Raw genomic sequence first — 26,802 nt, forward strand, 5'->3', positions numbered from 1 at the left:
TTGGATTCATACGTCAAACGGTCGAAAACTTTAATGTTTTACAGATGCGCCAGCACTTTTACAGTTCATCCCAGAAGGGCATTAATGGCCGCAATCGCTCGCTGCCTAACTTGATCGGCCGAGTCTAAAACTCGCTGGTCATCATCCGCCGATCCTGGGACTTCTGGCATGTGGCGATGAAGTCTGATTGCTTCGTGGGCCAGGTGTTGCCTCTCTTGCTTTAGATCGGCGATGACAGAGGGGAGGTCTTGGAGTTTCTTCGCTTCAATGGCTAAGTCTTTGGTCACCTGCTCCATCTCCTTGGCAAGTTCCGCCCTCCGGTGCTTGAGGCGATCTATAGCACCGACGATACCTGGACGAGAATTTTCAAGGAAGTGGATCCGGTGATGTACCTCTTGGGCTCGGTGCTTGTAGGAGTCTTCCTCCTCATGAGTTTTAGCCAGCTTAGCGCGATCGGCCATATGGCGCAAAGCCCTGAACACTGGGATCCACATTGATTTAATGTACCCGGCTAGCTCCAGGGCTTCTTCCGCCTCTTCCGGGCCTCGGCCGCTGACGTCGCTGAAGAGCTGCCGAATCGGCGAGGCATCCTCCACCAATCGGCCGATGTCTTCTTGGAGGAGGGTCCGTATGCTCTCAAGTTTGGCACGGATGTCATCAAGGATTGAGCTCAAGGTGACCTGACGTGAGGCAACCTCCTCATCATCAGAAAGCGCGACCGCAAAGGAGAAGAGACTGTTATTGGGAGTATCCTATTCCTGCAGAAGAAACAAAATAAAAAAATGGATTAGCCGACGGTAATATGAAATTGGCCGATTCGGGTGACAAATCTCTTACTTCTTTGAGATGAATTTCTTCTACTTGTGCCTGCGGGAGTGCTGCCCTTGGTTCAGGAGCTGGTGCGGCTAGCTCATCAGAAGAGGAGGATTCGACGATTATTGGCATCTTGCTCGGACCGGCCTCTTGGAAAGTTTTCCTGGCCGATGGCTGTTGAGAAAGTACAGTTGACATACCAAGAGCCTGCATCAGGATCGGTGAAGCTGTTGATTAAGTATCAAAGAATTGAGTTAAGGGGTTCTATACCTCAGTGGGAGGAAGCACCGGTGCTCCGATTTCTGCTTGGGGCGTCGCCGATTGCTACGGAGGCACCGGGGCAACTTGTGCGGCCTAACATAACGAAGAAGTCAGTATTGGGAGAATACTCAGAAGGGCGTGAACATGAGGTTACCTGAATGGCTTCTAGTAGCAGGGATGCAGCGGTCGCTCCAGCTTCTGTAGCAGCTTGGGGGTCAACCTCCTTGATGATCGGGAGAATCGGCGCAGCCAAAGATTCCGCCGACGCCGCCGTAGATGGATCGGACGATTCCATACGGGCGCGCACTCAGCGGCTTGTCTTCTTTACAGTTTTCCTTGGTGTTTGCTTCGATCGGCCGGTGGTGATGTCGTCAATCGTCGAGGCGCGGTGGCCGATGAGTGGGAATTCCATGTATGGATGGCAGTTCTCTATCGGCTTGCCACTCCGGCTGCGTTTCGGAGGAAGTTGACTCCCGGACTGTAAAAGAAGGCAAGAGTTAGTGACAAATTTGTGGCATAAGAAAGAAAATAACATCAGAATCGGCTGAAGAATGAGCAATACCTCTGCACTTGGGTCGATGTTCTCAGGATCCAGGTCATTGCAATATGTCGTGGGGGATGCACAAAATAGATGTTGTTTCCATTCTACCCACCATAGTTTAAACGGTTGGACAGCAAAAGGAGCTACTATCCAGTCGTTCAAATCAATGGTGCTGGAGTCAGGCACTCGGTCGCACAGCTGATTGTGGTCAAGGCCCTTGGTGAGCCCGCCTTGGAATTGCACGCGACCGGCAAAGTAGACTCGAATCGGCAGCTGACCCAGGCCAAATTGTCGTGCCGCGACTGATGGGTTATAAATTCATAAGTAGGGGCATCCTTCCCCGAGAAAAAGTTTGCCGGCAAGATCCCCGGTTTAATCAAGACGTCCATGAGGTCATTCTCAAAGGTGTTGGTCGTCGAATCATAACAGAAAGGGAGTTCAAACAGTGGCTCTGCCCTCTAATACGGGTAACAACTGATGGTTTCTTCAATAAAGCCGTTATAAAAACATCTGAAATATTCGACTACTTTGGTAGCAGTAGGCTGGCAACCGGGGAAGACTGATGCTGCCTCGCCGAAAGAAGTGCATCGGCGCCGTACAGTGGGGTTTTCTTCCGATTCAATGTTGGGGAAGGTCATGTGCTCCACCCGGTGCTGGGAGATCTTGCCCATATACAAGTTGAGCCAGAGATTAATAAACCACCAGGGGCCAATTGGGTTTCCAATCGGCTCTCCTTTGGATAGTTTGACGCCAATTTGATGCAGCATGTGGTAGGCCGATCCCAGCAGGTGTTTCCCAAGGGGGACGGAGGCTCCTCTCGATAATGCTTCGGCCAAAGCTTGTGTGTTGGAAGACGGACCGACTGCTCTGCCACAGAAAAGATGTTTCTCCAACCACATCATCAGAAAGGTCGCGTACTCTCTCTCTGAAACAGCCCTGGTCTTCATGTTGTTCTTGATGTACCCCTTCCACCCGCCGATTGCTTTTGTCTCCAGCCGGTAGGACAGCTTGGCCAGATAATGGAAGGGGGTATCGGGAGAGGAAATATCGAGACTGGTCAACATTACTTCATCGACCAGAGTGGGGGTCATAGGCCCATGGCCGAAAAGGAAGGCATTGAGGGCATCGGACCAGAAGTAGGAGGCTGCCATCACCAATGGCTCATTCCTCTCCATCTGAGACATAGAAAGATTGATACACTGGCCGATTTTTTGGTCGTCCCATTGAACCCTCTTGGAGTTGGCTATCCTTTGGTACCATTCTTTCCAACCCAGGGTTTCATTCGGCCAAGATCTAAAGGTGCCTGACCACTGATCCAATTCCATTGGGGATTGTTTGAATGGTATTCTATGAGTTTCTAAGTTTATCAGATTGGTTGGGTCTGGACTCCCCATGGGGCCTAAGCAAATGAGACCGGGAGCATCGGAGAGGCGAATGGTGATTTGGTGCCTAACCGCCTAAAAAGGTAATAAGGGAAGAACTAAGAATGGATCTAAAAGCTAATGCCTGGGCGGTAAAAGTAAAAAGAAAAGTTCTGGTAAATACCTCCGGGATGAAGGTCATCGTGGCTGGCGGGACCGCTGGTGGAGCTACCGCCGCCGAAGCCGTCGGTGGGACCTCTATCGCCGATGAAGCTGCTGTCACCGCCGATGGAGCTGCTGCCGCCGCCACTGGAGCCGCCGCCGGGATCTCTGGTGCTGGTGAAGTTCCTGACGGCGCCGCCATTGGGGAGATGGTGTGGAATGTGGATGAAAAGGGGGTCGCTGGAGGATGTGATTGGAAGCTAAGGAGGCGCTGGAGGAAGATGGAAACTAGTGCGCCAAGAAAGGAAGTTACTGGCTTGTGAAAAAGAAGTGCGAAACGTGCCAGTATTTAAGGACGGTTCGAGAAGGGGTAAAGGCGGGATTTTTACCGCGCCGTCTACACGAATTTCGGGGGAGTGGTTGTCTTAGGCGCCCGTTTCGAAACGGTTGCAATCATCAGGTAGGAGACCGCGAAACGGAAGGATATTTTTAATGCGTTTGTTTCGGAGAAGAAGTTGAAAGGAATTTCGAAGTAAAAATTATGTTTTACTCCGAAACTGGGGGGCATGTGTTGACACCAGATTTTGACACGTATGGAATCGGCGTCAAAGAGGAGAAAGGACTGGCCGATGCGGCGAGTTGAAAGGTAACAATTGGGAATCGGCCGATTGGTGCTACAGTTGGAGATCGGCCGATTGGCGCTGCAGTGTTTTGGCGGACGGAGTTGGTAGAGATTGGCCGATTGAAAGACTGGAGCAATTGGGTCAATATGGGCTTAAAGTGGATTAGAAAGAGAAGATGAAGGAGGATTGGCCCGCAGAAATACAATAACCAACTCTGATACGAGTTGTACTTGTAGATATTCATTTTCGTTTAAAATTAGAGATAGATCCTAGTCGGTTAGGAAATTGGTTGTAACATGCTATAAATATCTATCTTTAGAGATCTGTAAAAAAACACATCAATCAATACAACAATCTACTATTTCCTCGTACTTTACTTTCAAGTCGGCGACTTCACCAATACTTTTCTTCTTTCACGAGTTCATACGGGTTGGCAGGGCTGCATCGACACGATCTCCGGCTGATTCTGTAAGTTCCATTTATCGAGTAATATCTAAGCTTTAACTTCGGGCGCATCACTGTCGTTTCGTTTAGATTTATTCACCAGTTATCGATATTTACTAGATTATAGGTTTTACCTGTAGTTCTAGTTTTATCACCAGTTATCCAGCTTGAGGTTTGAGCTATCGGCTTTATTATTGTTATTCTTTATTTATTATTTTTATATATAGCCGATTAGATCTATTTCAAGTGTTGCTCTTGTAGCGTTATCTAGTTTACTCTAGTAGTTTTCTTCATAATTGCTACGTGGTTGTCGGCTGTATCATAGCCGATTATCTTTTTATAGCAAATCGGCCGATTCACCGATACGCTCCTCGAGATCGGAACTTTAGCCGACCGCAACTCCTGGAATTTGACACGTTTTACTCCTTGCCAATCAATAGGTCAGATTGGCTGGCACGCCGCGCGAACCGCACCAGGGCGATCACCCGAACAGGAGTTAAGCAGATTCTCCTGGATCGTGTATCCGACACCAAGGATCAATCGGCTGACTTTTTAGCACCAACAGAAAGGTTTCAAAGAGCCAAACAAATGATGGTATGGTCTGTCAAATAACAATGCAGCCCCAAAAATGATAGTCTGCATGTGATGGGTGGTTCCAAGGAATGGAGCAAAAGGCATTTCAAACTTATTAGTTTCAAACGTTGTGTCAAATGACACAGCATCATCGAAGCATGTGTAATCCATGATAGATTACCATCTGCCCAGAAGAAATTAGCTATCCGACCATCTTTCTTGTCTATTTGCATAGCATAAAAAAATGTTGGATCCTCTATCTGCTTACGCTTCAAGTATTCCAGTAGTGTTTGTGTCATTGGATTCCAAGTACTTCTTGCGCTCACGGCCAATCTCATTGTTGCAATCCATCCGTGAGAATGGCACTTTGTCAGCTCCTCCATAAAACTCCTTCATAAACTCAAAACCTGGGCTAGCTTCATCCCGGATTCCCTCATCTGCCCAATTAGCTTCCTATCCGCTTCTTGAATACTTTGTTGGGACCTCAGCTTGTCTCTTTTATTTGGTGTAGCAAGGTAATGGTTATGATCAAGTATAACCTTTTGCACCGTCCAAATCCGCTCTTTACTAACACTAAACTGAATACGAGCATCGCAATCCGTCCTTGTAGCGTGCCTTGATGACATAGTTTCTCGATGACCTTCGTTACTGCAAACCAAATATTTCTGATGTAGAGTCCCATCTCCTCGTTGTTTTGTATGGCTCTTTTTAATACTAAACTCAATCTTGCCAGCATAGGTGTTGTACATCTCATAAGCTTTATCCTCTTATTCGAAAGCCATTCCAAGAACGATCATAGGTTGCACAACTTCATCAGCCATGTGTTGTACATTAAGTCGAGAATTGGTAGAATTAATATGACTTACCTCTACGATACGAAATAATACGATACGAAATAAATTATGCTCTTAGTTAAATAAATTATTTGTAATTTAGTTATCTTATCTTGTACGTCATCTACTATTTCTTCAGGTATCATGCAACAAACTCTGATGTTATTGCCAGAGTAGTTCTTTGCAATCTAGCATGTATATGGTCACAAATCAGTGGAGGTGGAAGTTATGTAACACAGTCAAACACACACGTGAAAACTCATGATGATCAAAGAATGTGAAAAAAAATATGTACCTGCATTAGCTGCATTCCGTTGTGTGTTAGGGCAGGCATAGACGACACCATAGGCAACGAGTCGAGAACGTTGTCCTTCTCCTGGCTTCCTACCACCATCACAACTGCGATACGTGAGGAGGTTTCTCCTGCCGTGGAGTGCAGACTGCTATCCTCCTGACCTCATTCTCATGTGACGGCTGCTACGGCTGCAATACTCGTCGAAGATTTCTATGGAGCTCTCCTTCTTTGCAACGATCTAGCATCGCACAAGAACGTCTTCTCCTGACCTAGGCTACAGCATCAGAAAATGGTGGCAGCGTCGGCGGCACGTAAGGGATGCGGTGGCGGACGACGGAGGATGCGGCAGCGGAGGACGGAGGCGACAACGAACGGATTCTCACGTGAAGGTTCTGACGAGAGGCGCTAGCGGAGGTTTTGACGACAGGCGCTGGTTTCTGTTTCTATTTCTTCAAGCCGAGAGGGCCTCTGCGACTGGAGAAACCTCCACGGGCGACAGGAGCGAGCCGAGCGAGCGAGCTTGCCTCTACGGAACGAGCACGGCGCGCGAGCGGGAACCGCAAGGGTTGATCCGCTGGAGTCTTCACGTGGCAGAAATCACGAGGAGGTCCTCGCGCGGAGGACTGTGGGGGCCATTCCAACGCAATATTTTTCCTGCGGCCGCGCTGCACACGACTACACGAGCGTGACATGCGGGGGCTGAGAAGCAAGCAGGCTCATAATCTACGATTCGGCAACTTTACGCAGTGATGATGACCAAATCAGTTCACGCCCTGATCTCTCTAGACTCAGCAGCACACAGACAGTTCAAAACGCCTAATTGACAGTGGATTAGGATTTAAGGATAATTAGGGGGCGTTTGGTTCCCTTTACTTATTTTTAACACGTGTCACATCAAATGTTTAGATACTAATTAGGAGTATTAAACGTAGACTATTTACAAAACCCATTACATAAGTGGAGGCTAAACGGCGAGACAAATCTATTAAGCCTAATTAATTCATCATTAGCAAATGTTTACTGTAGCAACATATTGTCAAATCATGGACTAATTAGGTTTAATAGATTCATCTCGCCGTTTAGCCTTCACTTATGTAATGGGTTTTGTAAATAGTCTACGTTTAATACTCCTAATTAGTATCTAAACATTCGATGTGACGGGTGCTAAATAAGCACATGTAACCAAACCAGGCCTTACTTGGCTTATACATATGCACAATCTGGTAGTTTGCTTGATCCGTATTCCGTATATACTACATTACAGCTCCAGCTGCAGCTGGACTTTAGATTTGGGACGCGGTGGCATGATCATGCCTGCCTGGGCACAAGACTTGAACTGAGTTCTGCCTGGAGAAACGTCAGGCCTGGCACGCTCTACTCGCGATGGCCGAAGCGTACTCGGAGATTGTTGGATCTGGTGACTGCCGCAGGTGGACGATGACTGGGAGCAGCTCTGAAGATCGGAGGAAGTTCCTGCAGATGGCGTGGTCGCACATCTTGCGCAGGGCAAAGAGCACGATCCTCAGCGGCGATTCGGTAAGAGCATCCCGCCTGCTGGGGCTCAGGGCAACAGTAGAGTAACTGCCGACCATCTTCAGCAGCGCCTGCACAACAGGGGTATGAGAGTTATGTAACAAAGACTTGACGAAGTTCTTTAATCAGAATTAAGGTCGTCTGTCCATTTTTTTTTCATAGAACAGGAGATGAAACTGAAAGCTTTTCTCAACAGTTTTATCGAGCCGCAGTGGGACTAGAAGCCACTCAATGCAGACAACAGAACATGACGATGAGAAATAGGCGAGACTTGTCAAACCTGAATTGCGCCCTGGGAGACGATGTCTTCGCAAAGTATATCAGAGTTCCTCACTAGATTACTGAGCGCGCCTGCAGCGTTGCCTTTGGTTTTATCCTCCTCAGGACCAAGAAGTAACGTAGTGAGTTGAGGTATGGACCGTCTTAGTTCTTCATACAGCATGTCATTATGATAAGCAGCGTTGCCAACCTGGCATGGTAAGAATTAAACAAGTAGCTCAGTCCAACCCTCCTCTTGGCACTGGATAACCAGAAGTTCAACTCTTTTAAAGGCATTTTACAAACTTACAGCAAAACATGCAAACTTCCGTGTGCGCTTGTCGGGATCAGAACATCTGTCAACCACGAGCTGGATCACCTTATTTGCTGCCTGCCACCAGACATCAGCAAAATTAATACTACTAACGTGCGATTTCATTCTGCGAAGAAATTAAAAGACAATATACATGCATATTTCCTTACAAGTGGACTATAAAAGTAGGAGCTGTGGCGACACATATTGCCGATGGCACTGCAAGCTTTTGCTCTTATATCAGGATCTTCATTAGACAAGAAGTTCTTCAGAAATCCAACAAGGCCAGCTTTATCAATTGGTACATAAAAGTCCTAGGCACAAGCACGATATATCATCAGTTTGTATATCCAACAAAGCTAAAGCATCACAATATAACATCTTTCCTAGACAAGTGCAGAGCTGCAAAGAAATGACAAACCTTTGACATCCGAGCAAGGTCAGAAACAATCATAAGGAAATCAAGCAAAGTCTCCTTCGCAATAGGACCCTCGAGTAATCCTGCTACTCTTCTTGGATCTAGAAGGCCTTCTTTAAGAAGCTGCAAAGCCAATGGCCGGTAACCTGCCATTTTGGCCACAATGGCCAGGGGCCTAGCTAGATCTTCCATGTCGACATAGTCAAGACAGCGAAGCATACATCCAGGAATACCAACCTGTAGAAAGAGAAGATCATGGAAATGCTCACTAATAAACAGGAAAAAGTAGAGCCAACTAATCAGACCTCTAGCAGAACTTGAATGTATTGCGGCATGTTTTGCTCGATAGTTTTCAGCATTTCCTTATTCTCTGTACCAATTCGTACACCAGGTGATGCAACGTTAAGCAGGAAGCCACTATTGATGGATGCAGATGCCGACGGCATGTTTGGAGAACTCTGCACAGCAACAAATGGAAATGCCAAGATATCAACAACTGAGTTTATCAGTTCCCGGACTCCCCTCTTTCCACCACCAAGACCTGTCCAGGCTGCCAATGCCTTGAGGTGTACATCAGACAACAAGTCAGTTAAGAGCTTTAACTGTTCCCTTCTATACAGAACCTCACGGAAAATTCCACCAGGAAGGCATTGAGATAAAGTAGAAAGAGTCCAGACAACTCCCAATGGAGACAACCCACTGCGGCTCGCTGAACCATCTTTCCCATCAGATGTCTCCTTTGAGAAACCATCAGTAAGCAAGCGGATTAGGAGCTGTGGGATGCCAACTGAGCAGGCTTGTTCGATGGCCAATGGCCCGCCCCATTTCAGTCTTGTCTCTAACAGCCCAATACTTCCATCACGGAGTCCAAAAAGATTCAGAAGGCCAGCATTATATCGACAAAGTGCCTCACTTCCATCAGATAACCAAAGCTTCAGCAAAGTGTGCAGTGTTGCCATACGTGGAAACAAAGCAAGTGCGGTTTCACAAAGAGAAGATCTAGTTTGACCTCCATTTTCAAGCGAAACAAGTGCTGAGAGCGCAAGCATTGCAGATGCGCAGTGTGGCTGCAGGCAACTCTTGACGGTATCATCAACTGATGAGAGGTGTGCGAGAACTGAGAGCCGGGACCGCTGTTTTTTCTGGGAACTAGTTAGGATAACAGATGCTGACGATTCCCCCCCTGACTTCAGACATGCAGCTATTGTTGCTAATGCAAGGCAGCAGTGCACTACCAGGGCATGAGGGTTGGATAGCTTGCATTTCTGATTGTTGTTCTGCTTGGATTCCTTATTCAAAATTGATCCACACAGCGACAATAATGAAAACATGTCAGACACAATTGTTCCATCTCCACCATATTCTACTGCATCAACATCAGATGGCAAATTCCATGGACGACAAATAATGGCACAGAAAGACATATTCTGCAGACAGGCCCTTGAGATAAGCTGAAAAGCAAAATTTAAATGCATTAAGAATAAATACAATCGATGCAGAATCAGTCAAAAAAACTGTATTGTATTAATTTATCGCAATAGAAAATGGATTGCAGTAATGTGGCATGTGAACCGAAGAGTGTAACATGTGCAATGTAATTAATTTGGTTGCCAAATGATCTGTCAAAACTCAAAAGAAATTCTGAAATGGGATTTTTTACAACGTTGCTGCTGACAATGCAACTATTATGCTTTATAATCCTGAGGTTAAGGCTACCAAAATATTGACCTCATTCCAAGGAGTTACTTCAGCAAGTTCCCTGTGCTACCCCTCGTGAAATCTAATCGGGTTGATTATTGATTCCATACTTAGTTTGTTACATATCTAACTGTGAATGCAACAGTTGCAGTTTGAATGTAAAAAAATAAATAAAGATTTTTTTTCCTAACAGTTCTTGGTGAAAAAGGATGTTCAATCAACGCCGCATACATTTCTAATCTCTATTGGTTTTATAGAAAACTAAAACTTAAATTTGATCAATTCTGTGATGGAAAAACACAAGATGATATTTCCACCATGCCAATGCAATGTACTGAATATAAAATAAGTTATAAGCACACAGCTATGTATTTTCTTAAACTTTTCACAAGGGCTACAAAAAAGATCTACAACATGGGGAAGAAAGGTGTTACGAGAAAACGCATTGATTTGTAGTCATACAGCATCTGAGAGATACCTGAAGACAAGCATGAATGGCTGATTCCAGACCATTATGCAAGCAGTGGTAAACTGCAACTTGCATTGGTCGTGAGCCCAGAAACGATTTAACAAATATGTTTATCAGATTGGTTGAGTTTGAATCTGCCATTGAACCTTGCTCTTGAATTGAGTGAATATGTCGCCATGAGTTAGAGAAGGGAAATGAAAAATTCTGTGCACTGATGGACATAATTTCAACAGCATGAGCTAGATACCAAATAGCCTTGCATGCCTCACAAGCAGCAGGTACCATGTTCGTAGAACCTGATATTATGTCTGAACCTGAAGCTATCAAACATTCACACAAGAGTTCCAACAATTGCGACCTCCTTGACTGATCAATAATCTTGAGGAGAGTTTTGTCAACTGGCTTTGGTCCTTCGGATGACATACTAGCTTTCAACCCAGAGATAACCCGGGATAACATCAGAGCAAGGCAGGCAGTTGACTCACGAGGAATTCTTCCAGATGGATCCACTGTAGAAACCAGGATCTGCAGATCAAAACTCTCATAATCAATATACAGAGGGTGAAACGTAGCTGACAATAAAACCTGAAGTGGGTAGCCAAGCGTTACCTGTGAATAAAGCTCATAAAGGGAGGACCAGTATCTGTCATAAGAACTTAAAATAAGTTCATCATTTGTATCCAGTAGTTTTCTAGCAATTGCCAGGCACTATACAAATAAAAAAATGGTTATACACGGCACGTTGTACCATCAAAGACACCCCTAATAAAGTAAGAATTGCTTTGGAAATGAGAATTGCAGAACCTATTCATGTGATATAGTATGTCAAAAGATTACTTTCATTTGATTTACTACTTTACTGAGATGTGTCTAATTTATAGTGAACAAAAACCAGAGTCTGACTGATGAAAGTACCTTCATCACAAGGCCATAAGCATCTGAAAGCTTAGTTCTGATAATGAGATTTGTAAACTCAAGAAGCATACAGATGTCTATTGCTGCATAAGATTGACATGAACTGGCATCAATTAAATTTTTAATAATTCTGAGTGACTGATTTGCTCCATCAATATTCAGTTCCCTGTAAAAGTTGAACCAAGCATAGCTTGAAATTAGAGACTTCGCATGATGAAACCAGGAGAAGACTTCTGCTGAGGGAATACAATATTCTCATCAAAATATTCTATCTTTTTCTCTCGACGCGAGGCTCTGCCCCATTCCCATTTCAAGAGAAACGGAAATACAAGGAGTCTGTTACAGAAAGAGCGCCTAGCCCAAAGGACAAGAGATATAGGCAGAAGCAGCAGCTTTCTAACCTGATTCAAGCTAGATAAACAACTGCAAAAGAGCCTAGGATTCCTAGACCCCATACAAAACAGGTTCTCACACCTTTAGACAGCCCAAATGTTGATAAGAAATTACCACTGAACTGATGTAAAATTAGTAGAGGGCAAACATGAAAAGTGATAAAGGAACCACATACTAGGAAAAGACTCTATTAGCCTTGACCACTAGCCCTTAACATTAACCATTTTCTTTCTTTAAGTTTCCAGAAGAGAGAAGAACTTCTAAAACAGTATGTGAGGAATGGAAAAGCTACATACCTGGGTGAACTTGGAGGATTAGTCAACCAAATTTTGATAGGGCTGACAATGGTTGACAGTGCTTCACTATCTTCAAGAATGCTGTTTGCACCTTTTACTGTTTGTGAAGCTTTTTCCAGCTTATCCAAAGTAGTACACTCTGCAATGAAGTATTTAGAAATTGCATACATCCAGAAAAGAAACATGCTGAATCATCAACACTACTGACAAATACTAATTAGAAGTCAGAATTTGGATATGTGTTTGGACAATGACTTGCCTGAGGGAGATGGAGAGCAATTTTCAGGATCAGCACCAGTAGATGAACCGTAATGGTCCTCGGTAGCTTGCATAGGTACATCTAGTTTTCTGTTGCCTTTTGGTTTATCAGAGGCATTTTCCCTATTGGTAACAGTAATTCTACCTGCCAAACATTAGATCAGTTTAAGAACTTGAACAAAAAATACCTAAGCAAAAGGAAACAGGTTTAGTATTTGAAATTGTTTACTTTCTGGGTCAGCTTGGGAAGATTGGTTCGTTGGTGTTTGGATTTCTTCTTTTTTCCGAGTATCCTCCGATCCTTTAACTTCAAAAGGTGCAGTTCGAGTGTCCTGGATAAAAAGTGTAAATAATGATTTGCTTTTAGCATGTAATTTTTTTGATACTTTAAGTACTAATTTTCTTTATATACTAAAATTTCTTTATTAATCTTAGCACATAACTGAAGATACTTACAATTGATGACTCCATTGAATCATCTTTGACAAATGGGTGCTCCAACAATGCTGGCCAGGTTAATCTACTTTGAGGCACCTATTCCATCATACACAAGCTTTAGAAAAGAAAAGGAGGAATGTATGAACTCATTAGATGTGATTTGCGGACAAAATCTCATTTATGACCTTGTTTAGTAAACCCTTCAGGAAGCTCTTAAAGTTTGAACTCATGTTATCTGGATATTTCACAGGATCCTGCCACATTGAATCAAGGATACAAATCAAATTTAAAAATAGCAAAAGGTCACAAAGAGAATAACTAAATAAGCATGCTAACCTTGACAATGTGCCGTATAAGTGCATAGACCGAATTTGTATAAAAGGGGGGCTGTCCAACAAACAATTCATACCTGGCCAACCAAACAGTAAATTTAACTTGACGAAAGTAGAAAGGATAAGAAACAAAAAGCAAGAAGATGGCACGGAGTTGAACTTTGTGCCAAAAGCCAGCAATATATTAAGTTTCCAAGTGACACAAAAGGAAACACGATACCTCGACATCTAGAATGTACTAGCGATAGAAGATTACAAAGTTACAAGGTCTAAATAGGAAAAACGTAGGTGTACATACAAGATAACCCCAAGCGACCATAAATCTGCTGTGTGGTTATATGGCTGTTCCCTCACCAGTTCTGGAGCCATATATAAAGGTGTTCCTGCGGAGGAAAAGGAAACCTAGTGAAATGAGAGGTTGGCAAAAGGAACTTATGGCTATCTATAAGATCAACCAATATCACTATGGCATATGCCTGAATAAGCTATAAAGAACCACTAAGGACTGGTTCAATTCAAAGGAGACAACTTCATATGATAAATTGTAGTGCAGAGCCACAAGTTTGGGATCATTTGTGTCCAGTGAAAAGACCAGTCCAAAATTTTAAGGAAACACGAACAATTCATAAATGACCTATGTACTGAAGTATTACAGCTTTATTAAGAGAGATGAAGAAGACAACAGTACAGCTGAATCGCATGATCTCTTTTAAATTCATCAATCGCTGTTACATTTAGTTTAGGAAATCAAAATGTTAATATATCTGCCAATAGTCACCATATGGCTAGAAGAAGGATTTCCAAGATTCAGAGATATGTGATCGATTATGAAATGAAACATACCAAACTGGCACATGTAGACTTTACCTACAGGCTACAAGACAGGAAATGGTTTTTTTTTTTTAAAAAGTCAGCTAGCATGAGAAGATGAAAAATAATACCTTTTATGGAGCGTAATACAACAGTGTTAGCTGACATGGCACGAGCAAACCCAAAGTCACAAAGCTGTAAATAGGCAACAAAGAAAAAAAATATAATTTCAAACATTGTAGTGTATTGGATGAGAATTACAACTAGAACAGGAACAGTAAATAACGTGCCATAAACACCAGTTGTTGAACTGAACATTCAAGGAAAGAATCATGGCTTCTGGGATGAAAGCTCATTTGAGTAACATGATTAGCCACATCCAGTCAACATCATGAACTAGAGCACATCGGATGGACGGGTAAACTGCGCTGAACCACGGAATACAGGATTGTGTGCACTTTATATGTGTAAAATTGCATGGATGTAGCAACTAATTCATAATTTGATAGTAGTGTAGCAAGAACAGCATCTTGAATATGTGTTTTGCGGCATCTACTTCTGTACAGTGTACAGCAAAGAAACTTTATGCTGCTCATCTAATAGAAACTTCAGCAAATGTAAAAGGGATTACCAGGCATTGTCAAATTGTGCATGCCAACATGAAACAGAAACTACCTTTACAATAGATCCTTTCCCGATAAGGATGTTCTGAGGTTTCATATCCCGGTGAATAATACGATTGGAATGCAAATAATACAATGCTTTTACCTGAAATGAGATGTGTTGAAAAATTTAAGGCAACAGAAAGAACTCTGGACTGCTATGGTGCGCAAGCAAGGAGCAGTAGAACACAAAAGAGTGAAGTGCATACCAGCTGCTTAGCAATCGCCTGAACTTGTTCTTCGGGAAGGCATTTATCATCCTCAAGCACCTCAAACAATTCTCCCTGACCCAAGCATTTTCAGTGAAGCTAGTCAGCCCAAATATATTGAAACCAATCAAAAACGAGAAAGCAAACAGTAATCAACCTGAGCTTTTGTGTACCTGGGCAAACTCTGTGACAACGCAAAACTCCTGAGGGGTTTCAAAAGCATCGATCATTTCAATTATGTTCTCATGTTTGAGTTTCCTGAGGATCTACATAATTGTGGACAACAGCAAAAGATGAGATGGTATAGTAAGATAAGAAAAACCCACAGTAAGCTAGACAAGTGGGTGGGCAACTAGTGTAAAACATATTGCTACACGCTGCAGTTGCAAGGAGAGATGAACTGCTGCAAATATTACACTTGAATTCTGGTTTTCTTACACACTCCTAATTCTGTGTTTTACAGCAAATTGCCCAAATTTGAAGTCCATGTAGAAATTAGAAAAACATCTGTAGTTACCTCAATCTCCTGCCTAAGGTTGTGTATATCCTTATCAGTCTTCCCATGCTTAAGAATGAACTTCATCGCAACCGTCTGAATCGAACTCAAAACACAGAAAAAAAACCTATCAATTATAAAGCCAAACAATCCAATTCATCTAATCATCATATAGGCCCAAATACAGATGGGTCAGGAACTCAGGATACTGATGAAGGGTGCTAGTCTGAATGATGCTGACCTGGCGAGTGTACTTGCGCCTGCCCTTGTAAACCTTGCCAAAGGAGCCCTCCCCGACAAGGTCGATGACATGGTAATCCTCTATCCCCATCTCGCGAAACCCTTCTTGCAATCAGGGGCAGCCGGATCAGGGGAGGGCCTAGTAATATTTTTTTACAAAAATCGAAGTTAGTGGGTATGATACATTGACATCCTAGTAAGTGGGTCAGATCCGAATGCACATAGCTTAGGGTGCTCGGTTCCGCACTGCAGGGAGCGAAGGAAAAGGGCGGCGCACCTAGAGGATGATCGTCGCCGGCGAAGCGCAGATGAATCCCTCTCCCAGTCGCCGCCGCTCGCCCAGCGCCGCTGCCGCCGGCGAGAAACAGACGCAGGGTAGTTTGGTGGAGGAGAGTATAAGTCTCCTCTTCCCGCCCGGATGATTCAACTCATTGTGCCGTTCTCAATTCTCAGCCGCAGCCTCTGCCCTTGTGTACTTGGGCCACAAAATCTGAGTCAAAGCCCAGCGCTAGAGGATGGAAGGCGTGGCCGGTGGCCCAGTTCATTCCTCCCTTCCATTTCTAGTTTTTTTCTCGGTCCTTTACTCCCTTTTCCTTCCTTTGCACGTATTTCTCGATCATCAAAAATAAATATTTCCTAGCAATTCATCAGGAAAATTAAATTATACTGGCATTTCTTAAAAAATAATACCTACGTATCTGCAAGGAAAATATAATAGATAAATTAGCTGGTAGTAATTAGTAATTTTTTTGCGGGAAGTAATTAGTAAATTGTAATGTGTTCATTTTGCATCCGCCACCGGTTTTCCCTATAAAAACACATAATACGTGCAATACATTCAACATTTCTTTCTGCATACTCCCTCCGTCCATGAAGAGACTAATTTTCTAGGACAGATTAGTGGTGGCGTGAAAAAACTCTAATACCCTCATTTGTTGGTCACATGCAGTAAAATTTGGCATGCAAACCACTTAATTAGGCAAGTAGTTAGATCTAATTGCATTCTTTTGTGGGATTTTTTTTCAAAAATTAGGAATGCACTTTTCGTAGGATGGAGGGAGTATGACAGATACAACAAAAGTAACTACTTCCTCCGTTTCAAATTGCAGGTCATTTTAACTAAGATGTATTGTTTTGCTATGCACTTAGATATAGTAGTGTATATCTAAATGTATAATAATATCTATGAATTTAGAAAAGTCAAAACGATCTACGATTTGGAATGGATGGAGTGATTTTCATAGTAAAGGTTACCTGCAGACAGCATAACCATGTAGGAGCTCTATTTTTCGTTTACACATAGGTGGTGCCCTCACTGACCCACACCGGCCGCGAGCGTATCACACTATCACACAACTCTAGGTAAAAACAAAGAAACAGTGCACGCTGCACTTGCTATCTTCCTGTTTCATTTGGAGTCTTTGGTGATTGATTGGAATATTGGATGGTCCGTGCTGCTAAAGACGCGACATCCTCGTAGAACGTAGATTTGCTTAATTAACTGCGAACTGAGCGGCTGATAAAGTTCCTTAGGAAGAAACGTACCATGTTGGAATCCTCGACTTGGAACTGTGCGGGTATTTTACTAGATTTATTTTAGGATTAACCATGCTATTTCTTTTAGTGATAGGCAACTTCGTCAATTACGAGAATTTGCCGGCTCAATCTTTTGAGGTAGCGTGCGTGTGTTCGTAAGGACGAATGTACGTGCGTGTGTTCATAAGGGCGAATGTGCGTGCGTGTATGTGAGCGTTAGCGTAGTGTGTGATTCAAAGAAAACAAACTACCTTAACTTGTTTAAGACAATTAAAGCTGGAACATATACTGGAAATGCCGAACCAAACTCGATGTAGAAACTACCATGCCCGTATTGCGCAACCTTGTTTAGTCAGATATCAATTGCCTTCCAACTCTTGTTTTTCCACTAACAGTGGACGCTGATACAGGAAAAACAGAAAGTAGCTCAATATTGTTCGATTCGACAACAGTTTCGTATCATTAGTTTGTCAAAACAATATTCAATACATGTGCAAGTCATTCCAACGAGTTACCACCAGCGCAGCAAAAAAGTAAGCATCGTGTAAATGGACAATGCTTTTCCAAAATGCGAAGAATTGTGTCCAACCAAAGGCATAAACATCATCCATTATATCCCTAAAAAACATCACCCATTATATGCCATTTCTTAGCACATCCTCGCTTATCCACCATGCAAGAAGCAACTCATGCATTTAGGGAAACGTTGAAGGGCAAACGGAAACCTCAAGCAGAACAGCAACTCATACAATGTTTTTTTAGAGAGAGGGTACATACATAGACCCTCGTTGCGCGGAAAACGCACAGTACCACTGACATCCACTGGAATTCATCCCCACTAGGGATCGATCCCATGACCTCCCATTGAAGGGCCCGGTGCTACTGAAACCTGCTGACCAACTGCTCAGCAGCCCGTTTGTACCCCAAAAAAGGTGCATAAATGCATAATGCCCGTTTGTACATCAAACATCTAACCCCTAGAGGCACAGAATCAGTGTAGTTAGACAATAGTCAACTATACAGATTAAAAGGACGATTAACAGAACTTCAGGTACCACAGCAAAAAAACATTTCAATGCTCCTCTAGGAAGGCAGACTACATCAGCAATACATAAATATATCACCACGATCATTTAAATGGTAAATCGTAGTTTTCAAAAGGAGCCAACCAAGTTACCAAATCGCCCGATGATTCATGACGTGGAAGCCCTCAACTACAGTACAAAGAACTCCAACCAAGTTATCACATTGCATTCCATAGCAGAACAACACACTACAATGCCCGCTTGCCACTGCCCCACCCAATGTATGAATAAATTAGAATAGGACACGACATAACAAGATGGAAAGCACTCAACCTTGGTGCTCGTGCGAGAACTTGCCCAATGTTTAACTCACAATCTACATCATACCAGTTCAGATGGGATACTGAATTCACCTGGGGGAAGGAAAAGCTAACAAAAACCTTGTTATAGCTTAAATAGATCAGAAAGAGCTGCACTAAAAACAAAGGTGCTTCCTGTTAAAAGGAGCCTACTGTTGTTACATAAAGGCTCTTGTGACCCCCCTAATTACAGATAATTAAGAAACCTTCAAAAGCTGGGTCTCCAATTCATATGACCGAGCTGTGGCTGCTGATAAGTCCCAACTTGGGGACCAGGAGCCGCCACCCCGACCCCAACATTGGGACCAATCGCTGATGGCACCTGTTGATGCACCATGGGGTGTGGACTTACAATAGAGGGAGGCTGCTGGGGATGGTACAAGCCTGGGAACTGAGCATGAGAGGATTGGGCCGTAGCATTGAAAGATGCATTCGCTGGATTTGGCACAAAAGCACCAGGTGTTGCTTGACCTGATATGTTGTAGTATGGAGGAACCTGCATAGTTGGAATCTCTCTACCTGCCTGGATCCATATGTCAGATGTCTCAACCTGTGGAAGATACTCATATTAGTAAAGTTGCCAACGAGCTCAAAAAACAAGAATGCGTACCTCAAATACACCAAAATGAAAACTATGAGCCTAAAGCTATTATCATTATCATAGTTTCTTGTTGGGATAGAATGCCACCTCTCCATCATTTACATTTCTAAGGCAAAATATGGGGCACTACCTAAAGTACATGATCAAATAACAAAGTAAGGCAACTGTCCTATTAATGCGTTACAAAACCATAGCCCCAATATCCAAAATATCCACAAAATTGTAAACTGTACCTGTTGAGTTGAGGCATAAATGTTGTTGTCCTTGTACTTCATCCTATTGACATCATCAACACCAACTGCAGCTCCAATAACACCAGGAGAACCCATTGTAAAACCAGCTGGAGTGTAGTTTCCATAAGCAGAAGGGTTACCAGCTGGGACTGGTTTATACTGTGAAACTCCATACTTCATGCCTCCTGCAGCTAAATGTGAACCTCCACCAGGCATCTGAAGATAATTATTTCCATTTGATGGATACGGAACATTTGGCGAATAGTTTGGCAAAGGCATCGGATAAACTGGAGAATAGACTTGTCGGTATGGCATGAAATTTGGAAAATGTTGCACATGCATTTGAGGGTACATCTGTGCTGCGGCTTGTTGCTGAGACATATGTTGCTGCTGTGAAGAGATAGCAACAGGGCTGTTGTTCACAATCTGAGGATTTAGGGCCTACAAAGGTCAGCACATGTCACTACATAATCATGAAATCTACAAAGACGCAAAAGATGTTGTAAAATTATCTTTTTCCTTGAACAGCAATATTATGTTTTTATTAAGATCAACAATTAACGGAAGACCATTTAAGGAAAACAAAAAAGACGAAATGTGGCAACAGTCCAAATGTTATTATCATTGTTCAGCCTGAGACAGAACACTAAAACTAAGACTGGCTTCTCGAATTTTATGGTACAGTACGCACAGACTAGTTTGCTCAATTATAAACCAGCTGAGCATCAGTGTTTAACATAGCTGAGCTCCCCATTGTGCTTAAGCTGTCAGCCCAGACCCTAGAATGTTTTCCACAGAAAAATGAGTAATAAATGAGAACTAGGTACATTAAACATGGAAACCAGGTGAAGGGTCACAAAACTGGACTCATTTGCACCCCTGGTCTATGAGGTGATTATGGGCCAAGACTATGAGGTGAAAGTGCTATAAAATAATTCGCCTACAGAATATGACAAAAAGATTACGAGTAACACAAAAGGAACTATAGGAGAGACAAGGTGAAAAACAGTAACTACCTCAGACGTGGAAGGAAGTACTTGTGAGTGAACATTAGATTCTGGCATCCTGAACACCTGCACAGCATTATCTGGTTCCGGATTTTCTGAAGTGTACCCCTGATGAGAGTAAGATAGTAAGCAGAGAAATCACACATTTCATCCAAATTACTATAGTAAAAACAATTGTTGATTTGGAATAAGCAGTCAACCTCTGTAATATTCTCCACCAATGTATATTTCGAATAATTTTAAATTGAATGTATGGAGATAATGTTGGTTTCAATATATTAAAACATTAATAGTACACAGTATAATAGGAATTAGTATTTTAAGTTGCATTTCGAAATTGCAAACTAATTCCAGAAAAATTACAGCAGTAAATATACCTGAGAAGTGGAAGTCAGTACTTGCTGATGTACATTAGGTTCCACCAGTCCATATAACTGTGCCTCATTATTTGAATGCATATTAGGATCTTCATGACCGTATGTCTGTAAAATTTAAGTTCTACATGTCATTGAAGATAAGAAGAAGAAAAAACTCTCTGAAAAACAAATTGGCTTTCTATCTAATAAATAATCTAATAACAAATAGAAGGCCAAACAAAAAAACAACCATGCCAAGCATCGAAAAATATGCACTGACAAGCGTATTATACAAATTCCCTGTTAACTTACAGAAAAGGCAGTCAAAGTTGTGGTGATTTGGGTGCTTTCTCCATCTGCTGCACCAATTGGAGTGTCGCTCTGAACTAAGCCCAGACCATCATCATTCTCTACTTGTCCACTCATTCTGTCACTATCCTCGGATGGTGGTAAGGAAATCTCAGCCGTTGATGTGGAGAGGTGCTGTGAAGATCTAGTTTGCTCATCCACGTCATCATGTCCAGCACCCATACTATCGTCTTCGCTAACTTGTTGAACCGGATCTTGTACACTACATATAACAAAAGGATTATCACAGAATGCCATATTATATTCTCTAAATTACCCACACCCACACAACTTGGAGTGCATAGCATTCAGAAATGATATGCTAGAATATTTAAAGGAAAAACAAATGAAAATATCATTAGGATTTGTCAAATATCATTTAATAAGTTATAAATATCTAAACACCCAAATGACTATGCCAATGAAACGGCAGGTCCAAACCATTCACCATGTAAAAGAACAGATGTTAGCAAATTGTACATAAAATATAAACATGATGTAAACTACGGAATCCAGTTTTATTGAATAATAAAGTACTTTTAAATATAGAAAAATATCTAAACTGCAAGATCTAATTTAGTATTATTTGATAATATAAACAACTTCCAAGTGATCAGCTTCATGCAACAATATTGTTGAGTTCTGGCATAATAACTGATAAAAAGAATTGGAAAAGGTTCACCTAACTGTTCTGGTACTTCAGAGTCCGGAGAGGTTGAGGCCAGTACTTGTTCCGAATCGAAACCAGATGTAAAACTGCCAAACCTTAACTTTGTCTGCTCATATTCAGGCACACGAAGGTGTTCCGGGATGATAACATGCTCTACCTCGTGCAAGTTAGCTTGTGAAAGTTTATCAGACAAGCCGTTCACATCTGGTGCATTAGCATTTTCAGTGTTGCTAGCTGAAGGAGAAACAGCATCAGCTACACTGTTATCTGCATCAGTGGTGGCTGACTTCTTTGTTGATTTTGGCTTCCACTCCTTAATAGGCTGAAAAGCTGCAGTTATCATTTAATCAGATTATTTCCCATACAAGATGGCCAGAGAAAACTTGAGAAGCTAAACATTGAGGGACAAAGTCAATTTGTGTTCAATTTAGCAATTTTCTGGCAACATGGAACATATCCAGAAAGAGCATCTTAAATAAGAACTCACTCGAGTAGATCTCCACACGGAAGCGAAAGAAAAAATAAAAAAATAAAAACACTACAAACAGTACTCAGTAATGAAACTGATTAATACCTGTTAAACAAATTATTGTCTGTAAAATAACTTGTAATACGTTTGCTTTCAAACTTCAAAGAGTGCACCACTAATCTAAGTTTTTTTCACAAAATCCTTACAGTTGCTGGTGAAAGAACTAACATTTCGATATCAACCCTTCTGCTGAACTAAATTACAGCATAACCATCACTGGAGAATGTTACCTTTTTGGTTACTAGTAGGACCCTGGTGATACCTGTTGACATTTTGGGCAACAAAAGATCTACCAGTAGGCCTTCCACGAAATATTGCGTCAGGTCTCTGGTTTTGTTGAATGTTTCTAGACATAAAAGCGGAGTGACGCCCAGATGTCCCAACAGAGGAAAAACTCCCCCTCTGAGTATTAGCATAAGAACCACCTGGTGCATGCATCTGAGAACCCAAACGGCCAGCAGGTTGCCTAGTGGAATTAATAACTCCAACTTGACGTCTAGCAGGTCCAACAGTTCCACCAGCATTTCTGGCATTGGATGGCACATGGGTTGGGTCAGAACCTGGAAAGTGCTGCTCATTCTGAGAGTTCTTCAAATATGGCTTTACATGCTTCTGCGTAGCACCCTGAGCATCCCTCTTCCCTTGAAGTGTCTCAGAGTGGGGGTTGTGCTTAAAATTTTGATGTGTGATCTGGACATCTGAGGTCGTAGCAGGTGAACGGTTTCGACCAGACTGAACCACACTGAACAAAGACGTCCAACAAGAAAGTTTTAGTCTGATTACAAAATGTGCATATGCAAAACAACTGCCATAAAAATTTAAAGGAAGAGAGCACTCTCCAAATTTATATTTTGGTCTATGTGGTCATGTAGTATGGCTCAACAATCTAGTTGTAAAATAAACCGAAAAATGACCGTAGCTAAAATGTAAAACTAGTTATACGCATTCAGTCAAGGCAGCTACTTGTCAACGTGTTCTATTTACCTCAAGATATGTAACACCTCCTTTTCACAAGATTTGTTCAAGTACAGTAGGGCACAGAACAAAGAAACATCAAACCTCACTTTTTCATTTCACAGTATTAAGTTACGGTTGATAGTGGAGGTGATGCAATATCTACACTTGATTTTCTTTAACAGCTAACAATGGACGAGAAAAAACCTTTAGCTATAGAGGAAAACATCATGAAATGGTGAGAGTACTTGTTGGACTACAATCATTATACAACTTAGCCTGAACTACACAAAATGATGACAAGATTGTTTGACAAACAGACGAGCACACAAAAGAGTACACAGCAGCAGATATTGTCAAACAAATAATACCTCCTATCAGACATTTGTACATTTGGTGGACCTTTGTGTCCTAGTTCTGGTCTGTTCTCCACCGCACCATGTTGAAATCTATTATCCCTCACAACCCGAAATTCCCTACTAGGGCCTGCATCAAGCAATGAGTTACAAATCAGGTGCGAGCTCGCAAACATGCTAGGTTAAATTGGAAAAAAAACTTCTGATATGAGAACAACAGACTACAAAGCATATCACAATCTGGAAAAAGGAAAATTATATACTTCATAATAAGCCAGCACATATAACCTGCAGAACCCAAGGGGTTTATAATAAGAAAACGTTCAATATCTAAAATTTTCAGATGTTAAAAGATATTCAGTATGGAAACCACAAATCCAATTTGAGGAAACAAAAATATTATACATAAACCAAATTTCGTGAGTACAAGAATGTGTCAAAAAAGTTAAAAGCAAATTATGTCATTTCAAGAACTGAATAATATATAACTTGTCCTAATTAAACTATTCTACAAGTCTATTTCATCTAAGATAAACACCACTCAGAAAGAGATGGCTCAACAGATCAGTTTTTTTTTTAAAAAAAAAGGGTCATTTTGCTAATTCTAACTGAGAACAGTCAACCAAATTTGTTAGTTGTCTGCTTAAAAGGCTGAAATGCAAAACCTTATCTAAAGTGTTATTTGAGAGAGAGATTACAAAATACAACTCTATGGAGAGGGACTCAGAAAAGCACACATCATATGAGGCATAATGATATTAATCAAATGGTTTTACAGGATCCTACAAAGAGGTGTTGCAACAAGCTTTGATAAAAGGAAAACAACCTTACGCATTTTCAAACCAAACGACAAACTACAGAAGGCTTAACTTGTGTAGGAGTTCAATTATGCTACCTGACATCTGACCCTGATTAGGAATTCTTCTTTGATCATTATTCTCAATCCTTTGTGTGTGCGGCTTCATCCATTGTGGGTTCTGCTCAACTGGTGCAGTACTATCAGCAAAGCTCTTCTGACCAGAACTCTAACAAAGCAATAATTCATTTTCAGCATAAGAGAATGTATAAGCAGTGAATTTAATAAGATGCTTTTTATTACAGATCAACCAGGCGAGAGCACTAGTAAAGCCTCATATAACACACTTGGACAACAATATACAGAAGCAACAAACCTGACATGTCTATTCAATTCATAGAAAACTCATTAATAATTGCATATCTGTGCAAATCATTCATAGCCAATGCTGAAAGCTTGCACATAAGGTGGGCCTAGAGAAGTGAATTTCTAGGCCACTCAGGACCTGGATGCTGCACCAGACCCACCTTCGAAGTTCAAATGCAGTACTCGTAACAAATAGTGAAAACTTAGATTGCCATATGAAATATTGCACAATGTACAGGATTAATAAGCGTTAGCACCTGTTTGTCAAATAACTAACTTGGCCACACAACTACACATATGTTAGGTGTGTCTCAGGCTAACTTCCCTAGTGATTATTACCATAATTTTGGTGTGCCTAACTTTCGTTACCACAAAATCCAACCTGTGAAGCTAGCTTTATACCTAAGCTGTTGCAGGTCAGTTCCACTATTATCAAGAGTACTATAACTCTCCAGGACTAGTGTTCATTCATATGTAAGCTAAAAATTAGTTAACAAAAAAAGAGAGAGACATAAGAGCAAATAGGCTGCTGAGGTATGCATATCGTGCGTGCGTGCGTGTGTGTGTGTGGCGTCTAGTGTTTCCTAGGACAGGTTTTCTTCTGTGGGCACTATGCATGCCTGCACCTCACTATTTAAGGGCATAGAACCCCAGCTGTGCCTTTCTGCTTTAGACTGTCTGAAAATTTGGTTACCAAGCCTAACATTATGACAAAAACACGTATCTAGTACGCTAAAAACAAAAAAAGAGTAATCCAAAAGGTAAACAACTTTATATCTTATAATCTTACACTTTGCCATTGCATTAAAAAAATCTAAACTGCTAATGTATACCTCTTTCTTCTTGTCCCTTTTTCTTTTAACTTCGTGAAATGGATCTGCAAGTGCAAACACAAGAAGAATTACTACCACAAAGAGAGCATGAGAAGAATTACTACCAGTGGCAATGGATTACAAATAATGGTATCTCTCAGACTCTCACCCATCAACTAAGTTCATAAATAAGTTGGATGCCACATGTTTGCCAACAACAGACACTCCACATACCAGCACCATATAAAAATTTCAAAGCTACTTCTCCAAAACAATTCACGGAGATAATCAATCAATATCTAATACTTAAGTGGATGCAAGTATGGGCTACCTGAAAATTTTACCTTAATAACCAGCATAAAAGCCAAAAATACGAGTAGTCAACAACTAAAACTAACAATCTGACCCTGTGTAAAGGCCATTGGCATATCTACATCCTTAAATAATCAAGATCACAGGCTACAACAATACCCTCATGACTAATAGTATTATTATTCTATAAAACGCTGACCAACCCTGCGAATACCACACTAATCACCTCAAATCGAGAGCAAATCACCTGCAGAGCCTCCCCAAATTGCTACAGCTCGAAAACCCTAGACCGTACATCGCAATCCCACGCAACCCCCAATACCACGCGTGCAGCGGCAGAGCCGACCCAATGCGGCTCGGCGCGCGCCTCCAAAACCCTAGGTCCCGGTGCGGCACGAGATCGATCGAGGCGACCCAGATCGGGGGTAACAGGGCAGAGAGAGGGGAGACCTTGGTTGAGCAGCTTCTGCGCCGTCTCGTTGGGGTCCATGTTGGACTCGCGGAGGGTGTCCAGGATGTCGGCGTCCGAGTGGCCGCCGACGACCTCCTTGATCGACTGGATGGTGGACTGGATCGCCGTGGTGGTGGTGGGCGAGCGCGCCGCCCCCGCCGCCCTGTCCGAGCCCCCGCGCGCCCCGCCGCCAGCCATGCCCGCCGCGAGAGGGGAGATCGCCCGAACGCACGCACGCTAGGACGGGGGAGCGGGTGGTGGTGGAGGCGCTCGCGATCGCCGCCGGAATCGCATCAAACGACGCGAGGCCCTGGGTTTCGGGGGTGGGTCTGGGTTTTGGTTGGAGTGGTTGGGGCCGGCTGGGCTCGGTGGGTGCGTGGTTTTCCAAGGGAAGAAGGGAAGGAGGAAAAAAATAGATGGGAATTGAAAAGGTTGCGCGACTTGCGA

At 42.4% G+C, this 26,802-nt stretch overlaps 2 protein-coding genes across 3 annotated transcripts; both read right to left on the reverse strand.

The window, feature by feature from the left end:
* Positions 1-7,061: 7,061 nt before the first annotated feature.
* On the reverse strand, positions 7,062-16,072 carry LOC101754722 (serine/threonine-protein kinase TIO). Its single transcript, XM_004964875.2, has 23 exons — positions 15,922-16,072; positions 15,646-15,783; positions 15,426-15,500; positions 15,082-15,174; positions 14,909-14,983; positions 14,713-14,805; positions 14,169-14,232; positions 13,526-13,610; positions 13,232-13,304; positions 13,081-13,149; positions 12,914-12,991; positions 12,687-12,789; positions 12,459-12,602; positions 12,200-12,338; positions 11,511-11,676; positions 11,205-11,303; positions 10,605-11,120; positions 8,734-9,879; positions 8,432-8,665; positions 8,181-8,324; positions 8,008-8,088; positions 7,720-7,908; positions 7,062-7,510 (listed from the first exon to the last, which is right to left on the reverse strand). Exons 2-23 carry the CDS (start codon positions 15,733-15,735, stop codon positions 7,265-7,267), a joined length of 4,002 nt encoding a protein of 1,333 aa, XP_004964932.1. The 5' UTR covers positions 15,736-15,783; positions 15,922-16,072; the 3' UTR covers positions 7,062-7,264.
* Positions 16,073-18,515: 2,443 nt separating this feature from the next.
* Positions 18,516-26,769, reverse strand: LOC101755132. 2 transcript variants are annotated; one of them, XM_004964876.4, is made up of 11 exons: positions 26,355-26,765; positions 25,614-25,657; positions 24,514-24,643; positions 23,634-23,748; positions 22,539-23,050; positions 21,797-22,109; positions 21,074-21,332; positions 20,783-20,887; positions 20,415-20,513; positions 19,399-19,839; positions 18,516-19,114 (listed from the first exon to the last, which is right to left on the reverse strand). In XM_004964876.4, the coding sequence occupies exons 1-11, from the start codon at positions 26,551-26,553 to the stop codon at positions 18,773-18,775; spliced, it is 2,559 nt and encodes an 852-aa protein (XP_004964933.1). In that variant the 5' UTR covers positions 26,554-26,765; the 3' UTR covers positions 18,516-18,772. The 2 variants fall into 2 exon arrangements, with proteins under 2 accessions (XP_004964933.1, XP_004964934.1); XM_004964877.4 differs by having other exon boundaries at positions 18,677-19,114; positions 19,399-19,824; positions 26,355-26,769.
* Between the last annotated feature and the right edge of the window lie 33 nt (positions 26,770-26,802).

Source organism: Setaria italica, chromosome IV (genome assembly GCF_000263155.2).
Source record: "Setaria italica strain Yugu1 chromosome IV, Setaria_italica_v2.0, whole genome shotgun sequence".
Taxonomy (NCBI): domain Eukaryota; kingdom Viridiplantae; phylum Streptophyta; class Magnoliopsida; order Poales; family Poaceae; genus Setaria; species Setaria italica.